This window comes from Lactuca virosa, chromosome 7, assembly GCF_052849685.1.
Source record: "Lactuca virosa cultivar CGN04683 chromosome 7, Lactuca_virosa_CGN04683_v6, whole genome shotgun sequence".
NCBI lineage: Eukaryota > Viridiplantae > Streptophyta > Magnoliopsida > Asterales > Asteraceae > Lactuca > Lactuca virosa.
In genome coordinates, this window is record NC_136432.1 from 243,978,657 (window position 1) to 244,003,809 (window position 25,153).

The 25,153-nt window shown below is 33.5% G+C and overlaps 4 protein-coding genes and 1 non-coding gene across 6 annotated transcripts; 2 read left to right on the top strand and 3 right to left on the bottom strand.

The window, feature by feature from the left end:
• The first annotated feature begins 4,591 nt into the window (after window positions 1-4,591).
• On the top strand, window positions 4,592-4,664 carry TRNAR-UCU (transfer RNA arginine (anticodon UCU)). Its single transcript has one exon. It is a non-coding gene; the product is annotated as a tRNA-Arg (tRNA).
• A 248-nt stretch (window positions 4,665-4,912) lies between these two features.
• Window positions 4,913-6,001, top strand: LOC145127679 (RAF-like serine/threonine-protein kinase 24). Its single transcript, XM_079062829.1, has 2 exons — window positions 4,913-5,108; window positions 5,346-6,001. The coding sequence occupies exons 1-2, from the start codon at window positions 4,913-4,915 to the stop codon at window positions 5,999-6,001; spliced, it is 852 nt and encodes a 283-aa protein (XP_078918955.1).
• A 3,035-nt stretch (window positions 6,002-9,036) lies between these two features.
• Window positions 9,037-11,769, bottom strand: PUR2 (Glycinamide ribonucleotide (GAR) synthetase). Its single transcript, XM_079061044.1, has 4 exons — window positions 11,560-11,769; window positions 10,382-10,996; window positions 9,643-10,173; window positions 9,037-9,536 (listed from the first exon to the last, which is right to left on the bottom strand). Exons 2-4 carry the CDS (start codon window positions 10,973-10,975, stop codon window positions 9,123-9,125), a joined length of 1,539 nt encoding a protein of 512 aa, XP_078917170.1. The 5' UTR covers window positions 10,976-10,996; window positions 11,560-11,769; the 3' UTR covers window positions 9,037-9,122.
• Window positions 11,770-15,208: 3,439 nt separating this feature from the next.
• LOC145125761 (FAD/NAD(P)-binding oxidoreductase family protein) lies at window positions 15,209-19,496 on the bottom strand. The gene is made up of 9 exons (XM_079061184.1): window positions 19,189-19,496; window positions 18,772-18,995; window positions 18,502-18,612; window positions 18,270-18,323; window positions 17,806-18,093; window positions 17,417-17,608; window positions 17,172-17,330; window positions 16,538-16,774; window positions 15,209-15,781 (listed from the first exon to the last, which is right to left on the bottom strand). Exons 1-9 carry the CDS (start codon window positions 19,376-19,378, stop codon window positions 15,467-15,469), a joined length of 1,770 nt encoding a protein of 589 aa, XP_078917310.1. The 5' UTR covers window positions 19,379-19,496; the 3' UTR covers window positions 15,209-15,466.
• Window positions 19,497-20,201: 705 nt separating this feature from the next.
• LOC145125760 (regulator of nonsense transcripts UPF3-like) lies at window positions 20,202-24,905 on the bottom strand. Of its 2 annotated transcripts, none has more exons than XM_079061183.1 (13): window positions 24,359-24,905; window positions 23,450-23,556; window positions 23,257-23,352; window positions 23,074-23,172; window positions 22,901-22,980; window positions 22,711-22,830; window positions 22,508-22,628; window positions 22,308-22,381; window positions 21,917-22,232; window positions 21,717-21,788; window positions 21,152-21,255; window positions 21,009-21,060; window positions 20,202-20,851 (listed from the first exon to the last, which is right to left on the bottom strand). In XM_079061183.1, the coding sequence occupies exons 1-12, from the start codon at window positions 24,496-24,498 to the stop codon at window positions 21,022-21,024; spliced, it is 1,368 nt and encodes a 455-aa protein (XP_078917309.1). In that variant the 5' UTR covers window positions 24,499-24,905; the 3' UTR covers window positions 20,202-20,851; window positions 21,009-21,021. The 2 variants fall into 2 exon arrangements, with proteins under 2 accessions (XP_078917309.1, XP_078917308.1); XM_079061182.1 differs by having other exon boundaries at window positions 21,152-21,267.
• Between the last annotated feature and the right edge of the window lie 248 nt (window positions 24,906-25,153).

The following is a 25,153-nucleotide window of genomic DNA, read 5'->3' on the forward strand; positions in this document are numbered from 1 at the left end:
TTTTTTTATTTAAATTGTGAATTGACTATATTAAACTGTGAGTTTTTTATTTAAATTGGAAGAAATGATGGTTACGATGCTGATACAGATGGTTGGTGGATTTAGGTAGATACCATAGTATGTTCCTGTTATCCATGCTACTTGATTTATACTTGGATTTAGATCAATATAATATTCAAATCGGTATATTACGTTGCATAATGCAATTATATCAAGATGAAAGGCAAATGAGCTATAAGTTTAGCCGCTAACCCTTGTTAGATTAATAATTTACTTGTTTTAATACCGTGTCAATATATTTTATGGTTATAATATTATTATGAATGAAAAATATGATAATTTATTGAAAGGGGCGGATTTAGGGGGTTTTTAGGTGGCTGGTGTAACCTCTCAAAAAAATTTGCAACACAAAGTAAATTCTTTGAAAAAATAATGTAAATTTTCCGATATACAACCTCTAAAATTATGTGTGCTACCCCTGAGATTTTGTTCCACATCCGCCACTGCTTACTCGTATATATACGAAAGATATGATATATACACCAAATCAATCAATATAAAAAACCGAACACATAGCATCTAAACCATGATTATGTCATTTTTAACAAATTTAAATAATTGGTTTTGAAAAGTTACTTCTTCATATACCCTCCACTCACCACTCCGAAAGAGAAAAGAACAACAACAACAAAGGAAGAATGAAAGGGTATTCAAAGATGCAGCTGATCGACGACAGTCCCACAAGCACCAGATCCAAACCCCCAACAAGTTCAAATTCCCAATACGACGACTATAACAATCATCATGAACTGCAACAAAAAGAAGAAGATAAGAGCTTCCCCAATGCAACAAGTTCTATTCCTGATACCAGGTTTAATCGAGAGAAAAAGATCAGTAGTAACCTGCAAACAACAGTGAAAAAGGCTTTCTCCATGAGAAGATCTTCATCTATTTCTGAAAAGTATTGCAGGATCCATGATCATTCTTTGAATCTTCAATCCGAATGCGAAGATGAAGAAGAATCGCAGGTAAAAGGATCTACAAACAAGAAGGGAAGTGTTCTAAAAGCCTGTAAGCGCATTTTTCGAATTTGATTTCAGAGATCAAACAAATTAATAAATAATAACTTTGCATGTTAAAAATTACTTTTAAACACCAATCCATCTAAAACTACATGTTTTAAATACATGACATGCCATTTTATTTATGCAATGAAACTAATTAAAGCTTGTTATTATTGTAAGAGAATTCCAGCTAAGTTTTAAATGAATCACAATAAAAGTTTTATGTTATCATACAGTTTTTTATTCTATGCTGTAGTGATTATAAGTTGTAAACTTTTGTGGTTTTTTTTTTTTGGGCTAAATGTAACGCTTCAGTTACCCGTATGCTAATTTCATTTCTGCTTCCCATGTTCATTTTGTAAATTCGAATGATTAATAGTTGATTGATCATCCATGAATATTATACATTGTAATTGTAAAGTTTTATACAATCATAGTGTTTTCATGTCTTTATCTAAATGAGTGGTGGAATCAAAATTGAATAAAATGACGCACATAAGTTTTTTACAATTGTATTAGATATTTAGAACCATAAAATTGATAGATCAATAACTTGGATTAATAATTAAAAACAGTTATTACAATATTAAGTAAACAATAGTCAATTATCTTGTTTACAACGTTATTTGAACCTATGACAAAAGAAATGATTCAAACAACAAAAGAGAATGCTACAAAAGTCAAATTTGTTTCTTTCAACTACTTTTCCTGGCTTTAATTCAAACAAGAAGAATTAAAAATTAGTAATATATTTCAATTAAAACATATTTTAGTTCAAACTAATCTGAATTAACTAAACATATTTTTTCTTTCAATTAAACCACAAATTGAAATTAATAATAACCTTTTAAACAAAAATTAATTCGTTAACTTATGATCATACTAGACGAATTACAATCTTGATTTTTTTTAGTGGTTAGAAGTTAGTATCACCAAGTTAGTAAAATTGATCACCGTCCGGATTACTCGAGACCTCCAATTTAAAATACAAAGTCTCTATCAAGTGGGCTAGTCTCACATTGACGTTTAATTAAGTATACAGAGCTTTTAACTCAATGGTATCAGGTACTGTCATATTCCTTGAGGTTGAGGGTTCAAGTCTCTTTGGAGAGATAGATATGGACTTAGGAATAGTTTATAAGATTAGATTAGTTTGTTGTTAAAAAAACGGTTAGGTTTTAGATTTAAAAATATAAAAAAGAATAACTATTAGAAAAACAGTCTTAAGATTATTTTGATTTATGGTTATTTAAAACCATATTTATTTCAACCATTAAATTAAGTATATATTAGTTTAAAAGTTGAAGAGTTAGTTTTAACTTAGACTAATAAATGATTTTAATGTATTTAAAAATCAAATTAACGAGGTTAAAGTGAATGATTAAATTAAGTTACTGATTATGTGTGGTTAAGTTTTTTTTTAGAACGGCAAATCTACACTACTCCTAATACCACCTATGTCTCCAATGAGACTTGAACCCTCAACTCTAGGAGGGAGGGCAACACCGGTGCCGCTGGGCTAGAAGCTCTTTAGTATGTGTGGTTAAGTAGTTGAAAGTTACCAAATGGCTTATAGCCCAGCGGTATCAGGTGGTGCCCTCCCTCTTTGAGGTCGAGGGTTCAAGTCTCATCGTGAACATAGGTGGAATAGGTGTTGTTAGCTTAGGAGTAGATTAGATTTGTTTGTTCAAAAAAAAGTAGTCGAAAGTTTAAGAGTTCGTGTAACTTTCAAATGAATATTATGCATTAAGATGACATTTGTTATAAAATAAAAACCTAACATTGGTGAATAATTGAAAAAAATACCCATTTTAACAATCTTGACATTAATATTTCTTCTCAGGTGTTTGTTTTATAGTTTCGACATTTATTATCATTTCTATTATTAATTATTAACAATTTTTTATAGGTTTAAGTTGTGCAAGTAGGTTGTTCGAGCTATGTGTTTCTTCATAAAAGCCCAATTATTGTTTTATTGCAACTCATGTGTTTAATTCTTTATTTGTTAGTGTTGATTTAAGAAAATCGTTGCATTGATCACTTTCAAGAATATGAAACATGTGAATGGAAAACAACAATAGAATTAAAAACCAAAAGATACAACTTATGCAACAAACCAACAACAATTAACGATCATAAAATATAAAGTTTCTTGCAACATCTTTAAAAAAACATCAACACATTCAAATATTTCATTAAAACATCTTAGAATATATAATAAAAAACTTTCAATTTCCTCAAAAGGCGATAAACTCATCAGGTCATTAAAGTGAATTTCTACATCTCAATATGAATGTCGTCGCAAAAACTTGCATATAATTTAAAACGTGAGGTAATATTCAACCTAAATATTCATTCAATCTCATAATGTTTATAAATCAGTTCAACGATTATACATATCGTATTTCAAGTAGAGTTGAAATCGTAAAGCTTGAAGTTAAATGCTCACCCTTGATTGCTCCATTAACCAATTCAATTTTACCCCTAATAATAAAAACTTATAAGAAATAGATGGTCTAGAGCCTTGACTTTCAAAATAATTGCTAGTACCTATATGCTTAATAAAACATTACATGTGTTAATTTTTAAAATAGATACTAGCAAGTTCTCAAACTTAAGAGCTACTTTTATTCATCATTAAAAAATAAATAAATAAAACAATATGTGAATAAACAATAAAGAAACCTATTGTTTTGGTAAATATACATTAAAAAGTTTGGCTCTGTCCATTTTCAAAGTCAAGTAATAAATTAGATAAAAATATCGTGTTTTTTTTATAGATTATTGAACTTCAATATTGACAACTTATGACTTGGATTTACATCCAAACACACAGCAAAAAACAATTAATCAGACAATAGAAGGATTTTCTTTTGGTTTAGGATATGTGTTTTTGTAGAAGTCAGTGTTTATAGGCTAACTACACTTGTTGAAGGGAAATTTCAAAAGTCAAATTAAATTGTATAAGTTGAATAGTCCTGAAAGTTTAATATGCATAATGTTTAAAGAAAAATGTTTGTTTTATAAGATATATAGACATAGATACTGCAATTCTTTGAACATCTTTTTAGTCTGAGAGGAGTTGTGCTGACACCATCGAACTCCATCTCAACCTTCTCTACATCAACCTCATTTTGCTGACAGAATTTGTCACACAGCCAAGAGACAACAAGCAAGAAGGAAAAAAGATGAAGAAATGATAAGAAAGAGTACGGGTGAGGGATTTGAGAGACTCGACATCAGCATTTCGAGATCTCGCATTTCCGAAACGAAGGGTCGGTGTTTGCCGAGGTGACTAAGCAAGTATTGAGCTCCTGCTAAAGTCACTCCCACAGCCTTATGGCTCATTGACTTTGCACTTGTGTAAACGTATAAGCTTGTTAATATGTACCAATTTTATTAAATGAAATAATTTCATTTGGCTCTATTAAAATTGTTTTGCAAAAACAAGACGCAAAAAGCTTAATATATCTGTGAATTGAGTTAAGATAATTTATATAAATATACTGGAGGAGAAGAAACAACAAGCGCCCATGGCCTAATGGATAAGGCGTCTGACTTCTAATCAGGCGATTGTGGGTTCGAGTCCCACTGGGCGTGTCCTTTGTTTTTTTTTTAAATATTTTTATTTATTTTAAAAAATAAAAAATAAGACGCACAAAAAAAAAACAGTTAATTCCAGCAACTCACCGGAGGCCATTTTGTATATATGAACAGTTATGAACTTATGAATCGTGAGTTCAAAATTCATACAACAACTACATGAACTTCGAAATCCAAGAACATCACTTCCGAATCTCTCTCATTTTTTTGTGGATTTCACATTAATAACTTGAAATTATACAAAAATGTCGATCACAGGCGTTAATGTCGAATCAGTATCGAGTTGCAGAGCGGGATCGGCGCCGGAGACTCCGAAAAACCGGGTGAAGTTTATGTGCAGTCATGGCGGCAAGTTCCTCCCTCGCCCCGCCGACGGCCGTATCAAGTACGTCGGCGGTGAAACCCGCCTCATCTGCGTTCCTCGCGACATTACGTTCCCCGGTACTATTTTCTTGAACCCTAACATTACAGAAACTCTACATTTTAACGATCAAATTAGGGTTTCAGTTTTTCGTTGTTGCAGTTAGAACAGTTTATCATATCAATCGCTCGTACTCGTATGTTTGTGAAAAAAGTACAAATTAATTTGTTCATCATTTGGTTCTTCATAAAATATCAACAGATGATCTGTAATTCTTTCCTATTCATCTAACGTCTAACTTTGAATTTAAATTGTAGAACTCATGAAGAAGCTTACTACCATGTTCAATGGTGATCGAATGATCCTCAAGTACCAGTTCATCCCAGAAGATCTTGATGTCTTGGTAACAGTAAAATCCGATGAAGATATCCGCCACATGATTGCAGAATGTGATCAATTCTCATCACCAAGACTCCGAGCCTTCCTTTTCTCATCAAACCCCAACAAGATCCAATCCATGGATCACAACTCCTTTGAACGAAGCTACATAAATTCCATCAATGGCATCATCATCCACCCATCACCAACATACAACACCTACAACACCTTCAACCCGCCACTCCCCGTTTACACAACCCACACAACCGTCACCATCTCCACCACCTGCTCCTCCTCAAGAGCACCACCGGAGACCACCGTCACCTGTTCCACCACTAACCCTGAAGTTACTGTTTACCATGGTAAACTTAGTGAACTGCCCAGAAACCATAGCTCCCCTAGCTTGTGTGATCTTGGTCTAAGCAACCATCAGAATCCGGTGAACCACCTCCACCACCAACCGCCGCCACCGCCTCATCATTTCCATCCCCACCAACCTCCAAAACTGCCGCTTAATCGTCACCCTCATACGGCTTCTACCTCTGAGAATCTTGGTAGGATGAGGTCGGGATCGTCAAGCTTAGGACATTTGTGAAATCAAGATCTATGAACACAAAAATGGTTAGATATGTCTAAGCCTTGGTGTGAATACTATTGTTAGAAATCACGTACAAATGTAGATAGAATATATTGGCAACAATTTATTGATATTTTTGTACTTAATTCGTTCGAAATCATGTGTGGTCCTTGTTGTTGGAAAAAAAAATACTAATATAATATTACCAATTTTTGGAAAGAATATAATTTGTTAAAAGAATTCAAATATGAGATAATTGGAATTTGACACGTTTTGATCGGCTAAAAAGGTAAAAATGGAATTGAATTCCTTCTACTACCTGTAGGCTATAGGAACAACGAAATCCATCAAATATGAAGCAAACATGTGAATACGTGATGGAATGGAATCATCAATTTTAATTATGTCAAATGCCTACCGGAATTAACAAACCAGAAAAGTCGATGTTACATATATTAGTTTTGGTGAAGTCATAAATCAAATATTTTGGCATTAGCGTTGTTGTAAACTTTTTTTCAACCGTTTATTTTTTTCAAAGAATATCAATAAACATTTCCCAATTCAAGAATTATGACTAAAGAAACATGAAAAATATATATATAATAATCAAAAGTAATTAAGATTAATCTATTATTACGTTTTTGCCCCTTCACGTATTAACTAATCATTTGATCACATCCACAAGATTAATTAATATATATAGCATTCTCAATAGATTTATTTCTCACTTTGTATCCAACATGTAGATTCAAAACCTCATAAATTAAAAATATTGTTAATGTTTTATGATCTACCGTATATTTCTAGATAATCATCAACATGGTACAATATGGGGCCTTATACCACGAAATTACCATTTTTTTTCAAAACGATCAGTAAATAATCATTTATTTCGCAAAGTGATATTTGCATATTCCATTTACTTTTGTAAATTATTTTTATGACCATAACAAAAACATTATCCATAATTTTGCACTAGAAAGGTTATCCCGCTACGCGGGGGCCAGAAGCTTTCAATGTTGTTTCTGAATTGATAAATATGACAGACATAGAAAGTGCAAGGATGAAAAGTCCGGGCTTTGCCCCGGACAAAAAATGTAAAAGTTTTGACTGCAAGGACCAGAAGTGTGAAAATGGCTAAAGAATTAAAGGGGTAGGAATTAGCAACTTTTTAGAAAAGGGATCAAAGTTGTCAAACCGTTAAAGTTTTGTGGCCAAACTTTAAATATTAAAAGGTTCCAAAAAAGTATAAAAATATTGATTGCAAGGACCAAAAGTGTCAAAATGGGTAAAGAATAATGACCAAAGTTGCCAAAAAACATCCAAATTTAGTATTCCTAACTTCCAATAATAATACAGGGACCAATTCTGCCAAAAAAATGGGAAGTTGAATGGAACACAAACAAAAGCACATGAATAAATTAATTAAAGAAATACAGTGACCGGATATGTAAATCAAGGGACCAAACTTGGACAAAGTATCCCAAGTTTACTATTCCTTTCTTCCACAACTTATATATATATAATAATAATCACCTTTTGCATTTATATTTATTTCAATTTGAAATATAATCCAAATCATGCTTAAATGTTTTGACATCACTTTTTTAATTTATATTTTTCTGATTATTTTTTTTCGAAGTCATTGATTTCCAAATAAATTTATATCGAAAAATCACTCTTTGGCAAACTTATTTATATTTTCCAGGAAAGTTACTCATATTTTGTAGAAATACGTGTTAATTTGCTAAATAATTAGCAAATGAAATGTTTTTCTTAGTAATGTCCATTCATAAAGAAATTCTACAAAACAAAAAAAATTGTAAATACATAGTTATTTTATATTAGTCTCCCAAAAATGGTTATTTCGTCGTATGACACTTTAGAGTTTGATAACCCCTAGAATATTTCGAACAGTACTTTATTCATGAAATAAGAAAAGTAACAAAGTAAAATAAAAAATAAAAAACCTAAACCTGACCAAAGTCCAAACCGTTTGAAAAGCCCATTTTAGGTCTGCTTTGTTTTTCCGTCATGGTGATTGGTAAAGGTGTGCACGATGCGGTTTACAGTTAAACTGCAAAACACAACGCATGTGCAGTTTGAGGTTTTCAGAAACCGCACTACAAAACTTCTAAACTATATTATGCGGTGCGGTGCAGACGTTTTGGATGCGGTTTTATAAACAACTAAAAATATTGTGTGTTTTAGTTTTACATACATTAGTATATAACTACGTTATATGATTGTTTATCCTTATAACGAAAAACAAGATTAGTCAAATGTATTTTACTTGATATTATTTTTAATAGTAAAAAACAACAGCAAAAGTTGTCTAGGGATTTGTAACGGGGTTGGGTAAGGATGCGTAGGAGTATATGTGTCATGTGTGGGTGTGTTGGGTGTGGTTGGGTTTAAGGTGGGTAGGCGTGGGTACGGTGTAGGTGTTAGATTGTGTATTTTAGAAACTTTTTGAATTGAAAAAACTAGGTAGTTATTAGTTTTTCAAGTTTTTTGTAATTTTGGAAAACAATAACTTTTTCATTTTTTGCAAATTATTTAGAAAAATTTTGAACTAAATGTTTTTCGAAAATTCATTTTTCTAGAAAAAAATTCCGGAAACAAATCATTTTCCATAACTAAACACACCACCACCAGAGGTTCAAAACGGTATTTTTCTACTTTTAATTTTTAGAAAAAAGAAAATTGTTACATCCAAGGGGTGAAAACTGGTCTTGAGGTTACACCTCCAAAATTTTGTATGAACAAACTTAAGAAATAATGGATGGAAACAACAATTTTACACAAAATTTTGTATCAAAATCAGTTTTTTGCAAGCGTATTTATTTTTTAGCTTGTTCCAGAATCCAGGCAATATTGAGGGAGGAGTGCTAGAAATGGGATAGGATCCATTTCCAACTTATTTGTATTTTTCTGTTTGGTTTGTAATTTTGTTGAAGAGATTGAATAATACATACATACATACCACAAAATTTAAATAATATATATTTCAAATTTAATAATAGATTAACCTTCTACTTGTGTAACTTCACTAACGAGAAAAATCATAGGAATTAAATTCAAAGGGTTTCAGGAAGGAATGTTGAAACAAATCATCCATAAAAAATACTTTCAAAACTTATTTTGAGGAAAATTGTTTCAAAGGAAGTGCTCTCCACCCAATATCTTTCCTATAAAACCCTCCTTCCCATTTAATCTCTTCAACAGCTCGATAAGCTCTCTCTCTTGCTTCTTCAAGATCTTTCCCTTTTGCTGTCACACCCAAAACCCTGCCACCTGTCGCCACGTAATCCCCCTCCGCATCGACAGCTGTCCCCGCATGAAATATCTTAACGCCAGGAGCCGCCACCTCAGCATCTTCAAGATTCCGAATCTTGGTTCCCTTTACATAGCTTCCAGGGTATCCATTGCTGGCCATCACCACCACCATGGCTGACCCGTGGGCCCACTCCAAACTCACCGAGTTTAGTTCCCCTTTACAGGCTGCCAGCAAAACTTGTGCTAAATCCGACTCCAAACGAACCATCAACACCTGCCAACATGTAAATAAAAAAAAAGTTTATATTCAAGAAACAGTCTGATAGTTGTTGATTGAGTCAGGTGAATATCAGTGTAGTATCAAACAGTCTGAATCTGACCTGGCATTCAGGATCTCCAAATCGGACATTATACTCGATTAATTTCGGTAATCCGGATTTTTTTTCAATCATGAGTCCAGCATAAAGAACCCCAACAAACTTACACCCCTCTTTTGACATCCCTTTAACAGTAGGAAGAATGATGGACTCCATAACCAAAGATTGAAGTTCTTGAGTCAAAACGGGTGCAGGACAATATGCGCCCATGCCACCTGTGTTTGGACCCGTGTCCGCATCACCAACCCGTTTATGATCTTGGGCGGATTCTAAAGGTAAGGCATTCTCACCATCAACAATAGCAAAAAAAGAGGCTTCTTCACCTTCTAGAAACTCTTCCACAATTATGGAAGAACCCGCGTCCCCAAATGACCCTGAGACAAGAATTGAGTCTACTGCTTGGAATGCTTCGTGTAGTGTCATGGCTACAATCACTCCTTTCCCTGCTGCTAGCCCATCTGCTTTCACCACAATTGGAGCACCTTGTTCTTTTATGTATGTTTTTGCAGCTAATGGGTCCTTAAATGTTGCATACTGCAATATCATCAATAAACAATGATTAGATAATTCTAAAATGGTTTATTTGCTATGGAAACCAAACAGGTTCAGGGTTCAAGGTTCAAGGCCCCTAAATAACCCTAAATTGTGAAACCCTAAAACCCTGAACTTTGCCTAAACCCTAAATCCTGAACTTTGAAACACCAAACCCTAAACCCTAAGAAAAGAATGAAAAGGTACAAACCTTGGCAGTTGGAATTCCGTATTTATCACATAAAGTCTTCATGAAATTCTTGGAACCTTCCAAAGCAGCGGCTTCTGATGAAGGGCCAAAAGCGTGTATGCCAGCTTTAAGAAGGTCATTTGTAAGACCTGCAACTAAAGGAGCTTCGGGACCCACCACCACAAGTCCAACACCCCACTTTCTACAAAAAGCTATCACAGCTTCACTATCGAAGATATCAAGATCTTCAATACACGTGGCATCCCCTGAGTTTGAAATGCCAGCATTTCCAGGGGCACAGAAGACAGCATCACAGGATTGAGAGCGTTTCAAGGCGTAACAAAGTGAGTGTTCTCTTCCTCCACCACCAATCACCAATACCGTCACTCTTTCTTGTAGATGATCTGAAGAAATGCTGTTGAAAATGGTGGTGTAGGATTTGAAGCGGTTTAAACAGTAGGAATTGTTTTGGGAATGAAAAGTTTTTGATGATTTCAAATTGTTGGTTTGTAGGAAGAAGAGTTGGGAAATTTTGTTTGGAAACTGTCTCTGATTTGATACAGGAAGATGACCTAACTTCATTGAAGCTCCAAGATTATGTGAAATGCAGGCCATTTCTAGTGTTGCAAGGAGAATCTGTAGCAAAAAATGAAAAATATTAGTGTCAAACATAAAAGGACAGATTGTGTTACAAAGTAACAAACTTTACTATTTCTTTACCAAAATAGGGAATACACTTACTCCAGACGTTATTTCTACGTAGAAGCTTTTATTCATTCAGCACTTAACCAGAAAACAAAAAGAAACAAGCTCTGAGATTATAGTATAATCATGGTGGTCTAGAACTTGCCAGATAATCAGAAATCTTTTAATTTTTCGTCTGAGAAGTAGTAAGTTTGCAATCAGAATTCAGATTAGTGCTTTTTGTATGTAATATGAAATAAAATTGAAACAGTTTTACAGCAAAATGTGTTACAGACCTAAACTTATAAAGCAAAACCATGGATCTTTTTGAGGATGTAAACATGTTTAACAGCAAACACATAAGAACTAACAAGCACTCGACTTTAGCAATTAAAAACACATGGTAGCATTTTGCCACACGATAAACATCTAAATTTTCATTTGGGCAAATCATCGAACACTTGGCATGCGATACGAAACAATTAGAACTTAAAAACAAAGAGAGATATTTTTACCTTATTAGCAGCAAAGTTCTTTCAATGGAATTGAAAATTGTGTTGCATTCGAAGAGGAAGCGCTTGTAGTATAGACGAAACCTTGATTCCTCGAGAGAACGCGCAGTTATATATATCTATGGGCCAGACCACCGGAGAGATGATACCATGTCCTGACTCGTATTCGCACTCACCGAGGTTATGGTAAAGATTGTACGTTGTGCTTATATGTTAGTATTTTAGCAGTGGATTCGATTTTGAAGGCTTAGGGGAAGACAAACGTTTGCAAAGTACTCCTTTTAGTTTCTATATTGTCACTACGCATTTCTAAAATTTTAATATTTACAATTTCAGTCCTTTATATGAATAATATTGTAACATTATCATATTTTATCTTTCAAAAGACTAAACTGCACAAATGGTCCCTGTGGTTTGCTCAAAATTGCCACTTTGGTCCAAAAAAGTTTGGACTAGCACCAGAGGTCCAAAGTTTTCATTTTGTTGCTTGTTTGGTCCAATCTGTTTTTATTTTTTTCAAAATGACGAATTTACCCCTGTTAATATGATTTTCTTTTTCTTATTTTTTTTTTCTGATTTTCTGATTTAAAAAAATAAAAAATAAAAATAAAAATGAAATAAATCTCTCTCTCTCTCTCTCTTATTTATTTTTCTGATTTTCAGATTTAAAAAATAAAATAAAAATAAATCTCTCTCTCTCTCTCTCTCTCTCTCTCTTATGTATTTGAGTATGTGTTTATCGTGTGAAAAATATTCCAGCACAATGCTCTTGAACTTGGAACCCACCTTCAATCTCTCGCCCACCAGAGCAGTCACTGGAGCCGGAGGAGACGAGGTCAGACCAAGATCCAGGTGCTCGATGAAACACCTAAAAGAAGAAGGATCGTCATCGCCACCACCGTCAACCACAACCGCCTTCAACCCTACCTTCAGCCCCACCACCAACCTCCGGCAGGAAAATCCTTATCCGAAGACGAAGGGCTCCCCCCCCCCCTTCCTCCCTCCCTCGTTAAAGCTTGGTGAACAAACCTGGGTAACGGAGAAGACGCAGGGCGGCGACCTAGGGTTTCAGACGCGTCAAGTTTCTCGTTTATCTACTGCATTTATCGCACTGGTGTTATGCTTGTCTAATGGTGGTTGTAATTTCTAGTGGGTGGAGGAGGGGATCTTGATCGAACCTTTCATCCTCAAATCAAAAATCCGACTATTATTTCTAACCTTGAAGATAAAGATAATTGTGATTTTTTCCATATTTTGGGGTTTCTCCTCCTGCCTCCATGTGGGAGAATTCCGACATCATTCTTCTGAAATTTCATAAGGCAGGAGACATTAGGGTTCAAAAACGATGATGGATTCTAGTGTTCAATCTTTCCGATGATGAAACTAATCTTTCAGAAGATGAAACTGTTGTGTTCTTTGATTCCAAAGAACAAAAAATGGATGCAGGTGGATTTGTCATCGCTGAGTTGAATCAGATGTAGATTCCCCTCTATCTCCGGCTGTATAAACGATGGTGATGGTGGTGGAGTGGGGAGGCGCTGAATGTTACTAGATTTTTATGTGTAGGGGTTTCCGGCGAGAGGAGGGATGAGAGGAACATATTTCTGATTGGAGGCCAAATTTCTTTTGGTTGCGGAGGTGGAAGACGAATTGAGAGAGAGAGAGAGAGAGAGAGGGAGAGAGGGTTTTGTCCTTTTTAATTTCTTTTTAATTTTTGAGAGAGAGAGGGTTTTGTCTTTTTTAATTTCTGTGGTTAGCTGGAAAAGAAATAAATAAACTGAAAAAGAAAAAGGTAAGGGCAAAATTGTCATTATAAAAAAGATCAATAGAAGTTGGACCATACTCGCAACAAAATGAAAACTTTAGACCTATGGTGCTAGTCCAAAACTTTTTGGACTAAAGTGGCAATTTTCAGCAAACCACAGAGACCATTTGTGCAGTTTTGTCCTTTCAAAATAATGTTTTTAGGTGTAATTCCAAGAAATATTATACTTATAATCTTTAACAACCTTCTTCAAATTTTGCAAGTGTAATGTTTTTAAGTAAACATATTATAAATGCTTTAAAATATGTTATATGTGGTTTTTTTTTTGGGTATTCAACTATAATGGTTTTTTCTATAAGAAATCGCACGTTAAACATCATATTTTGTGTTAATATTTTTTTCAAGGGGAAAATACAAATCTAACCATAATTGCTAATTACTTATCAAATAATAGCAAAAAAAAACTCTTACCCAAAAATAGCCCACAAAAGAGTAGTCAACCTATAGTTGACTACGGTCAACAGCAGTTGACTACGGTCAACGGACGTTGACTACTCTTTTGTGGTAATTCATCTACTGTTTCGCCAATTCGTCTACTGTTTCGTGTTTTGTATATATATATTTTTTCATTTCTAAGATACAAAACCGTAGGTTTTTTAAAACCTACGGTTTCCTCTCGTTTTAGCTACAGTTTTGGGAAAAAAATACGGTTTTTTTTAAGTCTACTGTTTTGAATTCTCAAAAAATTTTAATAAAATAATTCTACATCTTATAAACACTCTTTTTAATACTCTATATCACAAAAAAAAAAAAAAATAAATAAAATAAAACCGTAGCTTTTTTGACAAAACAGTATAGATTAAACCCTAAAACAGTATACTTAAAAAAAAATAAAAATAATAAAAATAAAAAAACGGAATACCCAAAACCGTAGGTTACGGTTTGGGAAACCGTAGCTAAAACGAGAGGAAACCGTAGGTTTTAAAAAACCTACGGTTTTGTATCTTAGAAATGAAAAAAAAAATTATACAAAACACGAAACAGTAGACGAATTTGCGAAACACTAGACGAATATAGAAACCTACGGTTTCATGGGCTATATTTGGACATTTACTAATTTTTGGCAAAAAATTGTTAATCACTTCCTTAATTTGGCTAGATTAGTAATTGCCCCTTTTTTTAAATCAATGATTAATGACTTATGTAATAAAACTATGATTAGTAAAAATATCATAATAGCGAAAGCCAAATCATATTTTAGATAAATAAATCTTTTCTTTATTATAACTTATAACATTTATCTTGTTAATTTTGAAAGTACTTATTAGAAATGTTTCACAAAATTCAAACACGATACTTACAAAATAGAAGTAAAAACAAGGGGGAAAACGTAAAATCAATTTGGATATTTTGTGGTTTAACCGGTCAGTAAAACTCAAGTTTGACAATTTTTGTACATTTTAGATACTTTTATTAACAAAATAAACTAACAAAACTAATATATAATGGCCACAAAATTATAAAAAATATATGCGCATATCTTGCCCTAAAAACACAAGTTTTGGCTATTATTTTTCTGGGATACCGTTTATGTTTAAGATATCTTATGTTTCATATAATATATAGTTGATAAAACTGTATTTATTTATCAGGTATTAATGTGTTTCCTTCGTGTATACATATGAAACAACCATATAATAGACCCCATAGTTAATGTTATAATTTTCATGATTAATACTAATGCATAGATAATATTAGTATATTACCATGAAAAGCCTTTGAAATATTCTACAAAAAATGTTACGTTTATTTTCAACTAGTTGAGATAATATTTGGACATTGAGAACTTGAGATCATATTTGTAAATTTGTATTTAAATACTATCTATTCTACTTGAAAGTCTAAAATTTATTCAATTTATTCTGAATTTCTTCACATAACACTACACCAAAAGAAGGATAAAATTCAATAGTGACAGTATTTGATTCTATACAGAATTTGATATACATTTTGTTCGCTATAAATGTCAAACTCCATACATGACACGGAATGGAATTTCAAATTCCAATTCCGCCATGGAGTGGAATCTCCAATTCCAATTCCATTCAAGAAGAATCCCAAGTGAGATAACTCACCTTAGTCCTACTATATCCCTACAGCATCAAGAAGTTGGGAGTGTTGAGAAACAGAAACTAGTGAATTAGCAACAATGGCACCACTAGCAGCAACAGCAGGGACTCCGATTCCAGGGAATGTGGAATCCCCGCAGCAATAAAGCTGCGGAATCGGAGTCGGGTGTCCAGGGAAAGACTCTTTCCCAGCTTCTATTGCTGGCCCATATGTTCCTCTGTTCCTTCTAAGAAATCTTTGGTGTGTTAATGGAGTTCCAACTAACTTCACCTCACATTTATCCCTACTAAAACCTGGACCAAGTGACCGTTCCACAGCTTTCCACATTACCTGCCATCAAAATTCCAATATTGCCCTTTTAATATATTTCACTTAAACCTCAATAATATTGTTAAATGTCTTTGAAATGGATGAAATCTACCAAAGGAATTGTAATCTGTCACGCATTTGGTTGGCAGGAAATGGGATGGAATTCGATTACATTTATTTGCTTGGTTTATATGGGGGTATTTTGGTCTTTTAACAGATAAGAGAAGGAATGAAATATTATTTCTTTCGATCCACCCCTAGGAATGATGAAATCCATCAAACATGGAATTCAAAAGAATCTGAAGAAATTGAATTTCGTCCATTTGGCAACCAAACACAACATGGAACGGAATCTCGAATTCCACTTCTAGGGATTCCGTATACCAAACACACCCTAAGGGGAGTGTTTGGTTTGCGGATACCAATGGAATCTAACGGAATTGAATTTTGCGATTCCATTCCATGGTGTGTTTGGTTGCCAAATGGACGGAATTCCATTTCTTCAGATTCCTTTGAATTTCACGTTTGATGTATTTTACCATTTCTAGTGGCTCATGAATAAAATTATATTCCATTCTTCATTTTTTATTCAAAAGACCAAAATACCCTCATGAAACATATTGAAATAGTGAAAAATTACTAGATTATTCCATTTTTGTTATTGAATTCTATTCCATTTCCTGCCAACCAAACGCGTGACAAATTCCAATTCCTTAGACAGATTCCATTCATCCGCTTATCATTTTATGATAATAGAGCCGGAATCAGTGATTCCACCTCGGATCGCTCGGCTTTAAGTTGCTTGTATTCGTTGCTTCTACGGTCAAGACCTTCCCAAAGTTGAAATGGTTCGGTTCCCGGGGTGTAGGCATGTAAAACATGCTTTCCTTGAGGGGCTAAATCCGGACTTAGTACACTTGGCACAGATATCAACACCACATTTTGATCCGCATCAACTCCACGATTCCAATCATTCACAACTATATGATGAATTCCTAAATCATCCCGTATTCCCTAATAATTATGTAAATAAACACTTTTAGATATAAAAAAAGGACTAAATGAAAGAAATAGCAATGTACTTTCATATACTCGTGTATTATAGCATACTACATTCATTTCTTTCTACTACAACATTGTACTTTCATTCTATTTCTTCTTAAGGTATTATACTATAAAAAATCTACCTAACTACACCATTGCAATTCCGACTTTTTCTTATTAGGACATTATACTTTGAAAAATCTAAAACTTGTTGTATTGATGTTGCTATAATTGGATAGAAATTTCAAAGTAGAATGTCATAATAGGAAGAAATGCAAGCATGTGTAAAAGTGCATTGCTATTTATTGCATATAATCCTAGAAAGAATTAAACATAAATTGGAATTGCCCATATTTTAAATGCTCACCTCTGCATCAAATCCCAAATGAAGATGCATAAACGACTCACATTGCTTTGTATTTTGAATCCTTTCTTCATATGATTTTGGAACTGCTTCTTTAGGTAGTAACTTTATGGTGTCCCACATGGATGCATTGCTTACAACAGCCTTCTTTGCACGCACAAACTAAAAAAAAAATGCAAAAATAATTTATTATAAGTAAACAAATTAACTTAATTCATATGGATAAAGTATGAGTCCCTTTGACTCACTTGACCACTTCTTAGCTTGACACCTATAGCTCGACCATTTTCAATGACTATATTCTCCACATGGCTTCTTAGAGAGATTCTTCCACCAAATTTTTGTAATCCTCTAACAAGAGCCTCAACAAGTGCTCCAGTTCCACCAACAGGGTATTCTAAACTACAACCTGGTTTATACCATTCTGCAAACATGTAAATCTGCAAATATGTGGATATATATACAGGTAAAAGATTAGACATTTAGAAAACTAAAAAGAATAGAATGGATTCTGTTTGGTTGGAATGGAATGGATGAGGACATGTGGTAATGGAATAGCCCATTCCATTCCTTCCTCAATTCCATCATACCAAAAACTACCTTAACAAACTTGTTAATGTATGATATGATTATGTACCATTTCTGCTGAAAGAACACCATCGGATTTCACTCCAGCAAGTAAGAAAGACAAAAGATCCACCCAATTCCTAATGAAAGGATCTTTGAGTCCCAATGAATCAACAATTTCCGAAAAAGGGCGTAAAAGCTTTGTGGCACCAAGAACACCTTGAGGTCCCATTTTTGCAAATGATTTTAGGAGTGGATATGCATATCTAACTCCAGCAGTAGAAACAACTCCCAAATCACCTCGAATAGATAGAGGTGGCAAAGCCATGGCAGCTGCAGATAATGGAAGTATTGCATCCTGTTTAAAAGGAAGTATTTGTATTACCTTTCCATTTTTGGTTATTTTTGTGATTAGTCCTTTTTTAACCACTCAGGCAAAGTATAATGGTTTAATCCCTTCAAAAACTATCTAAGAGACTAAATTGATACGTTGTGCTTTGAATGTATAAAGAAAAGAAAGTGAATGTCACTCACAAGAAGCTTTCTCCATTCCAAAACAGCATTTGGACCAGCATACGTCTCTAAGTCCTGAAATGGATTCCAAAAAAGAAATCTTGAATAAGAACATGTTTCCCACTATTCATAGTACACTTGAGTAACATAATTCATAATTGTAAAGATACTAAAGTTAGTTTTGGATTATCTGAAGTCTTTTTGTTGTGTGAAAATTACAGTGCTACAACAACATGAACAAATACTAGTTTACCTTGAAAAATTCTGTAGGACCAATGCGTGATAGAAATTCTCCTTCGGGTACATAAACCATCCATGAGTCATATTTGACACAGGGAATGGACTCTCCCAAAGCATCCAAAACCTGTAAAACCATCAACAGCTTAAAAAAAAAACAAACATAGCTACAAATACATATCATATCATGAATCATGAGTAGTATCATTTGTTGCATAAGGAAGATTTGTGCATGTTTGGTGGTTTTGGAGAATGGTATGAAAAGTATGAAAGATATAACAAATACTTGTGCAAGAGGATTCGCCTGGAGACCTCTAGATTGAAATCCGGAAAACAGAGAAGGCCCAGAATCGAATTTGTAATCTTTAATTTCAAACGAATGTGCAGCACCACCTGGTAGATCATGGCTTTCAAGAACTATAACATCTTTCCCGTATCTAGCTAGAAGTCCTGCACAGCATAGTCCACCAAGACCACTCCCTATAACAACAACATCTGCTTCTGGCTTCCCTGCGTAGATCATAATCATATCATATGATTTCTGATTGTTTTTACATCTGGTGCATACCAGTAGCTATGGCGGAAGGTAAATTACTCAATTTGGTAAAACCACTCGTTAAAATTAAGGATTCATGTACTGTAACGAACAGAAAGATTGCCCCCAAATAGAAATTAGAAATGTAGAATGTTAATTCAGTCGGACCTGGGAAGGGTTTCGGTTGTGTAATTGTAGAAGAGGAGGAAGATGAAGCCGCCTCATCAGTAACATTGGAAGATGTTCGCGCGAAAATGGTTGAACTACGGTGTTTGGTGTTGTATACGAATTTGGGTGTGTTGAAAGAAGGAGATGGTTTGTTGTAGATGGTTCCTAAAGTAGCTGTCAAAGCCGCCATTAACAGGAAGAAAAGATTAGCACAGAGATGAAGATGAAAAGGGTCTTGGAGATTATTGAATTGATGAAGCTCATTTTCAATCCATTGTGGGTGATTTTTGTAGTTTGAAAAAGGACACGAAGCACTCACTACAGTCTACTCCTGTAGCCACTCAACTTTCAAGTTTCAGTAAGGTTTACTTTTTTGTTTCACTTTAGAAAAACAAAAAATAAAGTTTTTCATACATTTATTTATGGATCCTACTAAATAAATTAAATACTATTATAATTATAAAAAGTATGAGTATTATGGTGTCCAAAACAGTGAAGCCCCTTAACAGGAAACTGGGTTGCTAAGGATGTTGTTATCTCTTCGGAGGGCGTTATAGCATACTGTCCTATCAGATGTTAGTGTCCGCTGTCGTTCATATATATATATATATATATATATATATATATATATATATATATATATATATATATAACAAATTTATAAGCAAATTAAAAACGTTTTGAGACGAAAAATCCCGCATAGCAATTTTTTTTTTTTACTTTTACAAACTTATTTCATCCAAAACTCATATTATGTATGCTCTAAATGTTGCATTATACTTGTATAAAGCACAAACATAAATTATATTACAAAAAAATGACTTATTTTACATGTGTTGAAGTTGTGGATGATGAAGAACCCATTAGTCTTTATTATTACCAATACACCACATCTAACCGATTTAAAGCCAGCCTAATCTCTTAATGGAACCATTAAGATTACAATGTGAACAAGAAAAAGCCCCTAATGATGTAATAGAATTATAGCATAAGCAAAGTACTATACAAACACATTTAGATTACCAAATCATGATTATCAAATAAAGATAAAACACAACACAATCATTTCCTTTGATGAAACAAAACCAAAACCAAACCCAAACCACAAAGGCTTGTTGGCATCATGGCCTAATCACAAACCAGAGTTACAGGAACACCATAATAAAATCATGCTCATATCTCCCCATCACCATCTCTCTATTTGCAAGTGCAACATATAACATAACATAACATAACACACCCACCATTTTGAGGTTAGTATTTACAAACAATCAGCCTTCAATTTCATTTCACCTATTTTATATTTATATTAAAGGTAAACCACCCAACCCAACATCTCTTATATTTTAGGATAATCATAACCATAATCATAAGAATCCCCACTCACTCACTCACCTTTTTTTTTGTTTTTTGTTCAACAAAAAAACACATCCTGTTCCGCTTTCCTTTTTCCTTTTTCCTTTTTCATGTTTCCGTTTGTAACTTGTAAGTAGGGGGGGTAGAATCGTAATCTCACCCGTTCACAGGGTCCCACAGAAAAAAAGCCTTCTTTGCTTAACCATCTTTTTTTGCTTCCTAGCAAAACAAAACTTTCTTGGATGCAATCAATCACGTTTATGCTCCCAACTCCCAATACTGTAAAAAATCCAATCTCTGAACTCAACTGCAATAAATAAATAAAACTGGGTTGGAGAAGTTTACAAGATAAACAGTGACTAATATTATTTTTTGGACCTAACTTAAGACTACCAAAGTCAAACATTGCATTTGCATCAAATATTATAAAAAATAATAATAAAAAGAATGAGAGAAAATGTTACCTTACTAACAAGACTAAGAACCAGAGCTTGACTTCTGAACCCAGACCTGTTTCTGCATATTCACATCACATATTAATATTAATATTAATATTAGTATTAATATTAATAAATTAAAAATGATAATCTAGAAATTAATTTTATACCTCATGAGAAGCATAGCCACTAGAAACTCCTTTTTTTGAACCATCTGCATCCTTAGTGTTGTTATATGATGATGGCCCACGCCTTCCACCATGTTTATGGGAGCCTGCATATTTATCTACATAAAGTAATTTCTTTCTCATTTCCTTGTCATAATTCATAAATTAATTAAGGTCATATATCATATCATATATAAAGGAATGGAATCAGCCATTACAATCCATGATCATGTTTGGTTTGAATATAGAAATAGAATTATATTCACTTGAATCTATACATTATAACTAACCAAAACAAAAAGATTAAACATAGTAAAAACTCACCAAATCCCAAATATATTATTATAACAAATAATATTTTTTTGGGAAAAAAAAAACGGTTTCAATAATAAAAATACATGATGGAATGGAACAAAAACACGTCCTAATGAAGAAGTGAAAATCAACAAACAGGGGTTTTTTTCATTCCATTCCTGATTCCATTGCATTTATACTATTCACACGTGTGTATCATAAAATGTATTAGCATTTTAAATTTTCAAAAAAAAAAAAAAAAAAAAAAACTAACCATTATCAGGTGAGAAATGACCACCACGTCCACTTCCACCCCTCATGTCATACTTTCCCTCTCCATGAGTTCCTATGAAACCATGTCTATTTTCAGCACAATTATATGGTAAAAGCCAAATATATAAATATAAATAACATTAGGAGTCTTTTTGGTTGGATGGAATGGAATGAAGCATTCCATTCCAAAGTCCATCATACCTTCTGAAGAATCTGGTTTGGATTGAGAAAGTGAAGATGAAAGAGATTCATCATCAGAATGCCTAAGTGGGGTCCACACACCACGCTCAGGTCTATCCTTGTTCCTAGTACTACGTTTCTCCATGTCATCTTGCAAACTGTTATATGGTGGAGGAGGTCTAGGGGGTTTTCTGTCAATTTCCCGATTTAAATTTTGTTGTGAATCTTTGTTAATAAGTATGCTTCTAATCACCCTTCCACTACTACCCTGACCCTCCCTTTGTTTTGGAGCACCAGACCCATGGGATATTTTCACAGATGACAAACCACTGCTTATCTGAAAATGGTAATTATTAGTTAACTACTTATTACTATTCTTTTTTTTTTAATTAATAAAAGAGTCAAAACTTACAAGGGGTATTTCCTTTTCTTTTCCCTTCAGCAGCAGAATTTTCTTTTTCCCAATATCAGGAGTTCCAGAAGAACCTTCACAAATTTATAAATATGTTAACAAATTAATTTTGGAAGAAAAAAAGAGTGATGAGTAATAATATATATATATATATATATATATATATATATATATATATATATATATATATATATATATACCTCGTCCTTCCTCCAGTACAACACTTCCAGAAACAGGCTGTTGATCATTAGGTTTATGGACCTGAACATATGTTGACTTTTCTTTACCACTTCTACCCTTCCCCGTATCCCTTGGGACATACTGTTTTAATAACAAAAAGACATTAATACCCATTGAAAGATGTTAGCTTTTTAATCTTTATTATGTAAAAAGATTCAGATACCATGGTGGTTGAAGTCCTTCTTCTTTCAGAACCACGTTTTAATGCAGGAGAATTTGATGTTGAAGATGATGATGATGCACCACTACCCCTTCTCATTAACTTCCCATTAGGCAATGACCTCTGGAATTATTAAAATATAAGTTGAGAATATATATTTTATTCTGAAGGGGTATAAGTGTAAAATTCCTACCCGAGATCCACCCTTGGCTGCTCTTTTTTGGCGAATAAAATCCATTAAAGGAGTAACTATAGGCGCCTCCTTAGCATTACCTTCAAAATCAAAGTTTTAACTCAAATTAAATGTTAATTTAAATCTTATTATTATTATTATTAATTATTATTATTAACAGATTTAATACTAACCAGCTCGTTCGGCTTCCTTTCTTTCCAATTGTATCTCTGCACTAGGAAGATTCTCAACAGGCTTTGAAATTAACTCGAGGAATTCAAGATATTCAGGATCTATATTGTTCATTAAAAAGTTAATTATAAATTTATAATTATAAAAAATAGAAAAGGGTAAGTGGGGAATCATCTTAACAATACCTTTGTCTATGGTGCCTTCACGTCCATCTTTCTTAGACCATTGTTTTGGAACGCGTTGTGAAGGTGCATACTCAACAATAGTTTTGAATTGGGTGCCTGAAAAATGGAAAAAAAAAAAAAAAATCCCTAATTTTCAATTTGGGAATCCAATTTGAAACCCTAGAATTGCCTAAATGTAGAGTTTCAGTATTACCCTTTTCATTAACAAACACGTGTCCATCAAAGAACTCTGCAAACTCAATGACATCATCTGGATGCTTAAAGTCAATGTAGGCTCTGGAATAGGATTGACACTTCAGACTGAAAACACATTCAATGGAAATTGTTACAACAACTACAAGTATGTCAAAAAGGGGCGATTTGATTTTCAATATATGTAAGCACCAAATTTACCACTTTTTCTACATTTTTAGATAGAGTCTCTAAACATCAGTTCCAATCAAGTTCCATAAACAATTATGATAAGTTTGATTACAAGTGAAATCACTTTAAGATCTAAGGATCGATTTTTAACTATGTCTTTACTGAGACATCATTTTACTAAAAATGAACACCAAGATAAATAACAGACACTAATTTCACAGTTAAGTACTATGAATCCATTTTTCACCACCAGTCCAAGGCCAGTCAAATGCCCAAATAGTAGCAAATAATAAACAGGAAGCAAAACACATATAAACGAACAGAATGATGAGTTCTTTCTTCACAAACTAACAAGCCACCTTGCTTAATGTTTGTCAACTGTGCTTAATACTCCATCTACCATTCTTTCTGACTATTGTCTAGCATGTCTCTAGTTCTCTACATAAGCTTCTTTGGATTCCTTCTGACAGCTACAAAACGTTGTCTTACTTCAATTCTAATCTCAGCTAAAAACCAAAATACCCTGAAACCTCCAAGGTTTATAAAGCGTGAAAGGCAAGCAATTCGAACGAAAAGAATCTACATGGTCCAAAAACCAAACTCTAAACGCCTATAACTTACTTTTTTCTTTCAAAATCTATGAGTAAATAATAACCCAAACCCCAAAATCACTTAAAATTTAACTTCAAGGAAGTAGCACTAAGCTGAAGCTCAAAGAAAAAGCACGTAAAACCCTAACCTGTTCTTCCCGGAACGGAAACAGAACCAGTTGTAACGACCGGAAAAACGGGCATCAATTTGCTCCATGAGCGCTGACTGAGAAATGTTGTGTGGCAAGTGCCGAAGCACAGCCTTCGTTCGATCCAACGAACCCTTCATTCGCGCTTATAACTTTTTTTTTCCACAAATAGAAAAGACAAACACTATAAAAAAAATATTTTACCGGTGAGCTTGGAACCCCAGAAAAATGTTATTCGTCGAATATTTCTTGAATTACATCTTCCCCGAGGCTTCGATCGAAGATTGTTTTGTGCCCTAATTTTTCAATTTTTAGCCGAAACAAGTGCCATGGAGGCATGCAAATAAAAACCAGGAAATAGAAAGTCAGAAAGCAGAGAGGGATTGAAGGAAATACAGGTTTTGGGTGTGGATTGTGAATATGGAGGTGAAGTCTGTATGAGTGTTTCGTATGGTTTTGGGGTGCATATTGAATATTGATTGTATTTGCAGAAACGAAAATTCCCAAATACGACTTGAAACCTTTTAATAGGTTTTGTTTGGGTGTTCAAGATTGGGGGTTAATCACATAAAAAGAAGGTTAAACAAAGACAGCCAATGCCAATGTATTTCGTTTTCTTTTTCTTTGTTTATTCATTATTTTCTATTTATATTTGGAAAACTTAACTGTTATAACAATTGATACCTTGTTAAATTGTAACGTTTTTATATATTTTTTTTCATTATTTATATGTGATTATAACCATGAAATATCTTGCTAATGTGGTAAAATTTGATTTAAAGATCTTTGTTATAT

What these genes read in the sequence shown, in the direction of transcription:
- LOC145127679 (XM_079062829.1), top strand. Translation starts at nt 4,913, where the DNA reads ATGTCGATCACAGGCGTTAATGTCGAATCAGTATCGAGTTGCAGAGCG. An exon ending in TCGCGACATTACGTTCCCCG is followed by an intron (nt 5,109 to 5,345) that starts GTACTATTTTCT and finishes TTTAAATTGTAG; the next exon opens with AACTCATGAAGAAGCTTACT.
- PUR2 (XM_079061044.1), bottom strand. Translation starts at nt 10,975, where the DNA reads ATGGCCTGCATTTCACATAATCTTGGAGCTTCAATGAAGTTAGGTCAT. An exon ending in ACGGAATTCCAACTGCCAAG is followed by an intron (nt 10,174 to 10,381) that starts GTTTGTACCTTT and finishes ATGATATTGCAG; the next exon opens with TATGCAACATTTAAGGACCC. An exon ending in TTGGAGATCCTGAATGCCAG is followed by an intron (nt 9,537 to 9,642) that starts GTCAGATTCAGA and finishes ACATGTTGGCAG; the next exon opens with GTGTTGATGGTTCGTTTGGA.
- LOC145125761 (XM_079061184.1), bottom strand. Translation starts at nt 19,378, where the DNA reads ATGGCGGCTTTGACAGCTACTTTAGGAACCATCTACAACAAACCATCT. An exon ending in TCAAGCTAAGAAGTGGTCAA is followed by an intron (nt 17,331 to 17,416) that starts GTGAGTCAAAGG and finishes TTTTTTTTTTAG; the next exon opens with TTTGTGCGTGCAAAGAAGGC. An exon ending in TTAAAGCCGAGCGATCCGAG is followed by an intron (nt 15,782 to 16,537) that starts GTGGAATCACTG and finishes TTTTGATGGCAG; the next exon opens with GTAATGTGGAAAGCTGTGGA.
- LOC145125760 (XM_079061182.1), bottom strand. Translation starts at nt 24,498, where the DNA reads ATGAAGGGTTCGTTGGATCGAACGAAGGCTGTGCTTCGGCACTTGCCA. An exon ending in GAAGGACTTCAACCACCATG is followed by an intron (nt 22,629 to 22,710) that starts GTATCTGAATCT and finishes TTATTAAAACAG; the next exon opens with TATGTCCCAAGGGATACGGG. An exon ending in TCATTTCTCACCTGATAATG is followed by an intron (nt 21,268 to 21,716) that starts GTTAGTTTTTTT and finishes TACTTTATGTAG; the next exon opens with ATAAATATGCAGGCTCCCAT.